Source organism: Musca autumnalis, unplaced genomic scaffold (genome assembly GCF_047663935.1).
Source record: "Musca autumnalis isolate F117 unplaced genomic scaffold, ASM4766393v1 scaffold_1, whole genome shotgun sequence".
NCBI lineage: Eukaryota > Metazoa > Arthropoda > Insecta > Diptera > Muscidae > Musca > Musca autumnalis.
In genome coordinates this window covers 295,729,704-295,740,684 of record NW_027411644.1, presented here as the reverse complement: position 1 = coordinate 295,740,684, position 10,981 = coordinate 295,729,704, and the positions used below count along the sequence as shown (strand labels likewise).

Sequence of the window (10,981 nt, the reverse complement as noted above, 5' to 3'; positions counted from 1 at the left end):
AAAACAAATAAACAATTACACTACTAGAATAATTCCGCTTACGACTGACCGTCAAAACTTCCGGAATTACCAGAAGAAGCATCAACACCCTCGCCATTCAAAACACTAAGGCACCGATTAATGTCAAATTCATCCTCCCGACCATCTGGGAGTAAAACAAGAGCCTTAGGACTATCCTCACTTCTCAATTTAAATTTACGTATCTTATTGCTTCGCCACAACTTGCGACACAGATACATTAACTTGGCGGCTGCACGATTATGATGGTCATTCAAGTATACTCTACTTCTCACAGCTACACCAGTAATATCAGCAAGCAGTAGCGAATTACGACGCATTTGGTACTTAGCCATGAGGGTGTCTCTGAGAAGGACAGAATTAAACTTCACAAGTACGGAATTGCCCTTTGAGATATAGCAGCAATGATTAATGTCAGACGGCTGCACATCAACACCACACAATGCTCCTATTCTTATTATTGGGTCTCTTAATGTTTTAATGCCATCAGGCAAACCACTGACGATTATATTTGACCTATTGAGGCGCCTCGTAAGAACATCGCTCTCAATAGCAGACTCTTGCTTAGCTTGCTCAATAAGCTTATTAGAAGCATGACAGCGCTGCACTGACTGCTCCATTTGCTGAATCTTATTATCAACCTCCGACCGTATAGTTTTCACAACTTCTTTGATTTTAACCATAAAGTTTTCAAACTGCTTCTCTAGACATATTTTATAGGCTTCAAACTCTTTTTCCATTTTCTCAATGACCTGCGTACCAACTACTTCACAGTCAACATTCTCACTGGCCACAGAGGAGGCATTGCTAAACAAATACAAGTTGCTAAAACAAAAATCAAAGCGATTCGCAAGCAGGTCCTAAACTGAACTTATCCCAAATTTTGTGTGGGAGATACCCGTAGGAGTGGGCCTATTGAGTCCATATTGGAACCTCATCTAAGTCTGGTAGACATTTCACGATTTGCAAAGTATTGACCAAATCGGTTTTTCCCTTCAAGAGTTATCGTACGTACAAAGTTTCCGAACATTTTCGAACTTTTGTGGGGGAGGTACCGGAAGGAGTGGACCGATATAACCCATCTTCGAACTTAAACTAAGTTTGGACACAATATTACGAAAGCCAAATTTTGCATCGAATCGGTTGATCCGTTCGAGAGTTATCGTGCGCTCCAGCCAGACGGACAGACGGACGGACATTGCTCAATCATTTCGTTGAGGCACATTTTGCCCGTATGAAAGTGTATATACCCTCGTTAGCATAAATGCTGAGGGTATAAAAAGGTGTAGTGAACAAATAAAAGAAATAACTGCAAGGGAAAACTTACATGCAATCGGTGCGGGAACTTTCTAAAGAATAGGAAAAAAGTAACAACACAGTTCCATATATCTGTCCATGCTCTAGACGGCTGTGACGAGGTATTATTGATATTTTAAAAAATGCAAGAAAGTTATAACCCTAATTTACATGTGATTGAGGATCATATCAGGTACTAAGGCGAAACTGTACAATAAAACAAGTGACAGAATGAGTGTTTTTAATTGAATACACGTTACTATTATATATTTATTTTAATATCATAAAATTTTATGTTTTGGTTTTTAAATTTTATTATTGATGTCATATTTCAAATTTCTGAAATGTATTCAAAGACACAGAGATTTTATTTTTTTGCTAGTCATGTCTAAAGTGTGTAAATATCATTATATGGTGGTTGCATTGAATGTGAACCAAACGTAACATATGTATAGCTCTGTTCCTTTACGTTCAAGAATCTTCAAGTTTTACCACTTTTTACTCGAAAAGCGTTCCTTTACTTCAGACACAATACAATTCATATGGGAGCAGTTTACAACTTTTACTACTTTTGCCGGTTTTACCATTTTCAGAAGTAAAGGAACAGACCATATGTTTGTTGCCGGCTAATTAATAGCGTAGAGCTGTCATGCCAAGTGGCTGTTTTTTATGTCACGTTTGGCTACAATTCAATATCGAACCACTAAATTAAAATTGTTATAGGTTTTTCTTAAATTAGACATTGTGAGATTCTACATTAATATTGCTGTAAAATAAACCAAATAGAACATATTATTACAAAATTGTTTTTTTTTTTTTCATTTTTAATAAATATTCTTTGTCATTTATAATACAATTTCTTAACGATAACTATTATATTAAAGAACTTTTATTTTTTTGTTTGTTTATTACCATAACTTGTTTCAGTTCCATAAAAGTTTTAGTTTAATTTTTTTAATTTTAACTTCTTACAAACATACAAAACTGCCGTCAAACACATGTCATTTAAAATAAATAATAAAGACGTTTTTCACGAGAATGTACATATGTGCTAAAAACAAACATTTATGTAGATAAAAATAAGACACAAATTTATATCATAGATATATTGGACAATTCTTAGGACTACTAATTTTCCTAATTGAACATTTACGCTTTATATTGTGGCAAAGGAAAGGTCATGTCTAAAAAAGCTTAAGAAGACTTTAATAAAGGAATAGTTTAAAGTATGTAAAAAATAAAATGTTGTATAGGGTGTACGGAAATTGGGCTAAACAAAAAGAGATTCAATTGTGCGGTTTAGATTCGGTTTTGTGGAGGTTTAAAGAGAAAACCCAATAAATTCAAATGTGAAGATGAGATTCTAAAGAAAGAAAACTTTGTTCCTTTAAGAATTATTTAAATTTACAAAATGTTACAACCTTGTTAAAAAAGTTCTATAAATTATTCCCCACATGGAGAAAATATTCATAAATTCTACTTAGAAAATATTGTTCTTGTTATCAGTCCATATATATCTGCGATATAGTAGTTGCAATTAAAAACTAAACATTTCCAAGAAATTCTAAAATCGGTGTGGTAAAAAATTAATTTTGGTTTTTGTTTACAATTTTAAAAGGAAACTAAAAATAAAACTAAATTAATTTAAGTTAGTGCAAAACTCCATTCCATGGAACTGTCGTCGTCTATTGCCCGGCAACAAATCAACTGGGTCTTTGTAATATAAAGGCCAATGTGTCCATGGGACACAATGACAACTCCTCGTCATACTGATGTGTAGACAAACGTTTGAGGAATGTTAAAGTGGTTTTATACACCGTCGATACGTTGGCCATTTGTAGCGTATTGTGGAGGTTTAACTGGAATTTTTCCAAAAATTAATTAATTAAAATATTTTTTTAAAAATTTATGTTTAAATTTCCCACTTACCTCTCCATTATTTTTAGTCTCCAAACCGGAACACTGCATCAAATTGGTGCGATGTAAAACAACACCAGTGTTTAGGGTCGCATGAGGTTTACGATCACGTGCCACAGCTGGTACAGTATTAGTGGGATTTAAATTTCTCATTGCAACAATTTCCATATCATCACCCAATGCCGCATGACTGCTGCCAAATTCCGGCAAAACACCCAACCAATCATTTTCGGCAAATATAAATTTATCAAAGGGATTCAATATGGATTTAGAATTTCGATATGCCGTTAAAGTTAATGCACCAGCCGGATGGTTATCGGCTAATTTTTCACAACCATCAATACGTTCCAATATGACACGGAAAATATGTATAACTGGACGATTATCTAAGACCCCCTGACCAACACCACGTTCATCATCATGCGTCAGGCGACGATCTTGCATTATTTCCAATTCACCCTGAGCCAATGAGGAACCACCCAAAGGTTGAGCAGACACCACGGACAAACGTAAAGTTTCATCTTCAATAAATATGGCCGATGGTATGGGATAGTAATTGGCTTGTATGGGAAGTTTTGCGAAACGTTGACGTTTAATAATTTGCAAACCATTCAAATCGGTGTAGAAGGTATCACCACTGCGTAAACGTGTTTGCAAACGCATCACCACTTCGGTATCATCCATGCCAACAATATCAACAAAATTGCGTATTTCAGGTGGTTCACCTTCTCGCAGTATAGTGTGGTGGGTGCCAAATGCAAGACCTGCAGAAACACTCGATTCCAGGGGGCCCTTTGTAACCAAAACCACTGGTGTTTGGGTATTTACAATGTGCGTAGCTGGACCATTTGGCAGGAATAAATAGGCCCCGGACCGATCACCATTTATGCGAGTACCGTATTTAAAGAATTGTACCCTAACTGGGGTATGAGATTCTGATTCTTTGATTTGTATAGATTTCATCATGCCATCTGAACTAAATGCCACTGTGGGGCCGGAACCCACTTTCAATGAGACTTCACGATGTTCACCAAATTGCACTTCTTTCGGATAATCACCCAATTGTGTTGTAATTGGATTCGTCGTCAAAATGAGATTCGAAGCAAATGTGATGTAGCTGTAAGAGAAGTGGGTAAATAGGATGTTAAACAAGTAAAAAGGTGTAATGTTCGGCCGGGCCGAACTTTTTATACCCTCCACCAAAAATATTCTTAACTAAAATGGCATAGTTTCCTTTCCTGCCCACAATTTTAGGTGCAAAATTTTTCGAGTGCGTATACCCCAAATGCCTAATTATCTAATCTAAAAAATGTGTTCAATCAGGTGGTACCTTTATATGGGGGCTATACCAAAACTTGGACCTATGTTGCAGAAGTTTTGTGATCATTGAGAACCTCAATTGTCAAATTACACCTGGTTCGGTTAAAAATTATATTTAAAATCCTCAAAATATCGAAAATTGGGAGGTACCGTTATATGGGGGCTATATCAAAACATGGTCCCATGTTGACGATTTTTGGTGGAGATGTGTTGTGACCACTAAGAACCTTATCTGTCAAATTACACTTGGTTCGGTTAAAAATTATACATAAAATCATCAAAATATCGAAAATTGGGAGGTACCGTTATATGGGGGCTATATCAAAACATGGTTCTATGTTAAAGATTTGTGGTGGAGATGTGTTGTGACCACTAAGAACCTCAACTGTCAAATTACACTTGGTTCGGTTAAAAATTATACAAAAAATCCTCAAAATATCGAAAATTGGGAGGTACCGTTACATGGGGGCTATATCAAAACATGGTCCTATGTTGACGATTTTTGGTGAAGATGTGCTGTGACCACTAGCAACCTCAAATGTCAAATTACACTAGGTTCGGTTAAAAATTATACATAAAATCCTCAAAATATCGATAATTGGGAGGTACCGTTATATGGGGGCTATATCAAAACATGGTCCTATGTTGGCGATTTTTGGTGGAGATGTGTTGTGACCACTAGGAACCTCAAATGTCAAATAACAAGTAGTTCGGTCAAAAAATGTAGCTAAAATTCACAAAATACCGAAAATCGAGAGGTATCGTTATATGAGGCCTACACCAAAATATGGACTTATGTTGATAATTTTTGGTGGGGAACCTCAAATGTGAAATTACTCCAAAAGTGTAGCTTAAATCCGCAAAATGTCGAAAATCGGGAGGTACCGTTATATGGGGGCTATACCAAACCATGGGCCGATATATACCATCTTCGTACCTATAGAAAAAAGAAACTAGTGTGCAAACAAATAATGTTCTAGCTCAATTATTTCAGACGCTAGAGTGACATGGCAACAGACGGACATGGCTATATCAACTCCCAATTTTATCCTGATCAAGAATATATGTACTGTATAGGGTCCCAAATGGTTATTTATATTCGATACAAACAGAAAAATAAACCTAATATACCCTCCATAAAAATGAAACGCAACTTATGGAATAACCTCCCATATCTATAGACACTCCACTATTGCGTCGGTTTATATGTTCCTCTATATACTTACTTCTTGTTAATTGATTCAGGAGTTTCGGCCTTCACCATGTATGTAGACAGACCAAGAGGCGGCACCTTTGCCTTAAATATCAGTCGGTATTTTGTTGTTGATGCTTGAGGTGTTATGGTATTCGAGAATGTATCTTTGTGCCATGTCCAAACGGGTGAAATTTGTATTTCTACAGGATTATTATTGGAATCGGTAACGCTGACAAATGGTGATGCCACATGGAAATCAATAATTTCTTCACGCCATTGTGGCAGTGAATTGTGTAAGACCAAGTGTTTTTGTGGCAACTCTTCACCCAAAATAATGGTAGTACGGCTATCATCTGGACCCGGCCAACGAGAATCATCCATGTGGAAATAATTGAAATTTGTGTCGGCATTGTAAATCTAAAAAAATAATGGAATATTAAGGTATTTGATTTACAGTTTAATCTGGGCGTTCATACCGATTTCTTGGTGAGCAGTTTATAAACCGATTGCTGCATTATAAATTTACAAATCTTGACAGCATTCAGCATACGCTGAGCATAATCTTCTACGACATGAGTTTTAGCGGTGCCCGTTATACCATCATGATGTTGAAATAGTGACAATTGCCGCCTGGCATCCTGTAACATATCATCAAATTTAACACCTTCATCCCATTTATTCCATGCACTTAACATTTCCGCACTACGTATATAATGCGTAAGAACTCTATCCATACGCTTGTGATATGGACGTGAGGTAAAATAACCACTCCAATAATTATCCGAACGATCAGCATATGTAAAGAAATCACCACTTAATGTGGGAAAACTTCGTTGCTTTTGTCGTTGCTCTTCATGCACGGCATCAAAATACTCTTGCAGTGTTCCAAATTTGGCCTCAACAAAATATTTACGTTCCGAGTTTATGTGTGTAAATAGATTCTCATAATTCATACGTTGCACCTCCCATTCGGTACTTTGGCTGTAACGGAAATCGTCACCCAAGGGGAAGAGTAGAACGTTTGTGCGATAAAGTTCAGCTTTCTTTTTCCATTGATCCACAAGAAGTTCAGCTCTGGAATAAGGACAAATTTCTCACTTATCTGCATTATTTTTATTATCGCTCAATTTACCTTTCAGCCACATTATGATCTCCAATTGTCTTTGGCGGCACTCGCCAAGGACAGCTTAGGCCAAAACCAGGCACTCGTTTAAAATCAAATTGACAGCAAATTTTTGGATCTGGTCCACAAGAATGAGGTATGTCATACGAATAAAATGGCATCATGTGGGTAAATAGCTCAGTTTCACCAGAATCATCTGAAAAATATAAATTTTAATTATTTAAAAAACCACAAATTTTGTTAATTTTTTACCCCACAATTGCCGCCAATAGAATTCCAAGTTACGTTTTGAAGCCAACTCCTTTTTAACAGAGTAATGTGTTCGCTGAATTAAGGCATTTTCAAATCCAGATTTTTTCAAAATATAAGGCATGGAAGGGCTATGTCCAAATGGATCAATTGCCCACGATGAAACGGGTGTAACATTAAGAAATTTCTTTAGCCAATGTTGGCCCTCTGTCAATTGAAGTAGCATATTATGCCAATGTGAATTGGCCTCGTCTGGCATAACCCATCCACCAGAGACGAACTCCAATTGACCATTTTGAACCAATCTGAAATGAGAAGACAAAAGAGCAGCCAAATTTAGCACGCACAGGAAAGGAAAAATTATCATTTTACGATGAAGCCTTGAAAGTTCTGAACATAAGTTCAGATTAAGTCTCCTTGCGGATCTCTTTAACATATCAACCACCGATAATTCTTATTGTGGCCCTGATTACAAAGATATATATTTTGTAGTCACGAAAGTTCATACAAGATATGGACCTTCAAAGTTCCATTGATTTGAAATACAACCAAGGAAATATGATAGATTTTATCCGGTGTTGGAATCTGTCCATAGGTAAAAGTCATAATTATCGGGCGAAAATCGGCTATGGCTAATACTTTTAAGAGAGGTCTTCCAAAACGATGATATACAACTGAAAGGCGCTTACGGAAATTTCAAATTCCATATCATAAAAGGTAAAGAGATCTACGAGGGTGTCTTACATCGGTTTTGTTCCCTGTTTCTACATTTAATCTAAAACTACTTAAACCCTGATCTCCACACTTACTTCTTAACCTCCAGCTTATTATTTTCTCCCAAATCTTCATAAAATTTAGAGAAATATGAAATTTCTGCCCATATAAATTTCATATCGGGATTTTCACGCAAATGTCTCAGTGCATTCGATAGGATATGTTTCGTCTCATGATCATAGTAATCATCAAATGTCTTAATCCAGCCAGGATCATTGTGTGAATGCGGCACAACAAACACCTTCAATTTATGATGATCATTATACTGCATTGGATCATATTTTATATTCCATCCCTGTTTCCATACACCGCCATCAATATCTTCAAATGTCATTTTTCCATACAAATCTAACATTTGGATGTCAGGTTGTGGTACCTGCTGAGGATCAAATTCACAGGTTTCATCCCGTGCTGCTATCATATTTTCTTCCACATTCTTCTTTTCCTCCATCTCCCCCTCTTCCTTGCGGAAAAGTTTCGTCTTTTTGCCTTCATTTTCAATGAATTTGTTTATTGCATTTTCTATGTACGATGGTTTGTCTTCTGCACCGCCGGTATTCCTATTTTTCGGACCATCATATTGCGGGCCCATGTCAGGTTTTTGCAGGACTTGTTTACTGTATTCATGTTGAGCTTCCAAAGCCATAAAATTTGGTTTTTTGTTGTCTTCAGTGGGAGCAGCATAATTTATCATAAAGTATACAGTCAAGAAAATTGCTACCGATATGCCACATAACATAATAGCAAAACGACGACGTACTCTTATCATTGTTGTTTTTGTTTTTAGCAATTAAAACATATTATACACTATTTTTTATGTTCAAGACCAATTTGAAATGAAGATGCCGACAATTTACTTCCTTATCATTTTCTCCCAAAATCAATCAATTTTTTCCCAAATAAAATAGGGATACCCAAGTCGATTAATCGATTAGTCGTCTTTTTGATTTTTCTATCGAAAAGTCGATTTTTCATTGTCGACTTTCGATTTTCCTACACAATATTAGGTGTGTACGATAACTTTCCCAGCAATAATTACTCAGTCAGTTCCAGTGAATTTTAAGCTCTGTTCCAGAACTAAAAAGTTTTTACAATTTTTACCACTTTTACACATTCTGCGTTCCCGTACACAAAATTTATATGAAAATCGTTTACGACTTTTACAGCTTTTGCGACTTTTACCACTTTATAAAGTACGGGAACAGGCCATTAATTTCTCAAGCCAGAAAAATTGCAGAAAGTTATCGAACAGCATTTTGCAAAATCCTATCCACAACGCTTTATAATCTAAAAAAATGTGCAATTGTGAAAATTTCTTGGTCAAAAATGTTAACATTTCGAATTGTTTACATTGAACAGGTGATTAAAAGTCAGCTGATCAGACATGCAAATTTTTGCGGGACCTATTTTCATTTAAAAATGGTAAAGGTAGAAACACAATGAAATACGCCGCTTTTTCACGCTCAGTTTCATGTAAAAGACTAAAGGCCAAGTACTACCTAATTCAAATGAACTAGGCAGCATTTGAATTAGGTAGTACTAAGCCTTTAATCTTTTACATGAAATTGAGCGTGAAAAAAGCGGCGTATTGCATTCTGTTCACACCTTAAAGGTAGAAACACAATAAAATACGCCGCTTTTTCACGCTCATTTTCATGTAAAATACTAAAGGCCAAGTACTAACTAATTTAAATGAATATGGCAGCATTTAAATTAAGTAGTACTTGGCCTTTAATCTTTTACATGAAACTGAACGTGAAAAAGCGGCGTATTTCATTCTGTTCACACCTTAAAAGAGTGAACTGCTCTCATATCAATTGTATGCTTACAGTACGTTTACATTTACGAAATCGAGTGGATTTCGTAAATGTAAACGTACTATTACATCAAGGATCACATTAAAAAATTTTTGGAAGTTGTGCATGTGGAGTTGTGATTTCACTACATCCTTCGATGCAGTCCACAGGGAGTTATGAAAAATGCACCCCGTTGGATACAATTTATAAGCAGTTGCTTTGGAGATCCCTAAAAAAAAAACTTGGCAACCCTATGCCTGAGTAAACGTCTGTTCGGTTTGCAGCTGATCGCTTTTTTGTTTTTATCTTAAATATCAACTGTTGGCTTTTGTAAACAATCAAATACTTTTGTGGAAAGATTATTTTGTTCCGGCAAATTGAAATTCAAAGAATATCTAGTCAAATACTGTGGTTTCAAAATATAAATTTTTGACTGTGTTACGCAATTATTTTATTCTTTGCTATTCTGCTGTTTCTCTTTCCTTTGACTGGAAGTGCCTTGCCGTTGTTGCTGTTTTTTTTTTCTGTTATTCTTCATCTGTTGTTACTAAACAATATGCCTGCAGCGAAGAAGCAAACATTGTGTGGTAAATGTAATGAACCTGTGACTAAAAATCCAGGCGCCCCAGGTTCTATTCAGTGCAACATTTGTGATAGATGGGTGCATGGACCCTGTGCTAATTTAAGTGAAAAAGAGCTTGCTGCACTTAAGGCAATTAGAGTCAGTGCCTTTATTTGCACCACCTGTGAATCCAACCTTGATAAAAGCCGAAATAACCGTGGTGCAACTTCAGATGACATACAAAACATTAACAAGAAACTGGATTCCTTCACTGCTTTGCATCAGGGAGAGCTGGGCTCAATAAAGACGGCTATTGAAAAATTGAATGCGCAAATGACGTCCTGCCTTAATGAAATAAAAAATGATATTGCGAGATGCAATGAGAAAGTTGCTGCTGTTGAAACGTCGGTTAAAGCTCTGGAGGATGAAAATAAACTCCTTAAAGCGGAAAATAATGCTTTGCACCGTAGATTGAATCGTGCGGATTTTCTTATAAGTGGATTGCCTGATGGTCTGAATGATTTGGTTGGTACTGTGATTTCTATAGCAGCTTTTTTTAAAGTGAATCTAGAACGTCGTGATGTCGGTTTATCCTGCTACATTCATAACAAGAAGCATATATTGGTGAAGCTTAACTGTGCAGAACTTCGAGATAAAATCATGCGTGAATATTTTAAGAGTCGATCCTTAAGGGTATCTGATATTCTCCCAGCTGATGGCGGAGATGTTTC

At 36.2% G+C, this 10,981-nt stretch overlaps 1 protein-coding gene across 1 annotated transcript; it reads right to left on the bottom strand.

Moving 5' to 3' along the window:
- Positions 1-1,552: 1,552 nt before the first annotated feature.
- alpha-Man-IIa (alpha-mannosidase 2) lies at positions 1,553-8,937 on the bottom strand. The gene is made up of 7 exons (XM_073961655.1): positions 7,928-8,937; positions 7,122-7,423; positions 6,879-7,065; positions 6,223-6,820; positions 5,778-6,163; positions 3,244-4,348; positions 1,553-3,173 (listed from the first exon to the last, which is right to left on the bottom strand). Exons 1-7 carry the CDS (start codon positions 8,659-8,661, stop codon positions 3,018-3,020), a joined length of 3,468 nt encoding a protein of 1,155 aa, XP_073817756.1. The 5' UTR covers positions 8,662-8,937; the 3' UTR covers positions 1,553-3,017.
- Positions 8,938-10,981: the final 2,044 nt, after the last annotated feature.

Coding starts and splice junctions, on each gene's coding strand:
- alpha-Man-IIa (XM_073961655.1), bottom strand. CDS start 8,661: ATGATAAGAGTACGTCGTCGTTTTGCTATTATGTTATGTGGCATATCG. Junction 7,424..7,927: donor AATAAGCTGGAGGTTAAGAA/GTAAGTGTGGAG, acceptor TTCTCATTTCAG/ATTGGTTCAAAATGGTCAAT. Junction 7,066..7,121: donor CTATTGGCGGCAATTGTGGG/GTAAAAAATTAA, acceptor TATATTTTTCAG/ATGATTCTGGTGAAACTGAG.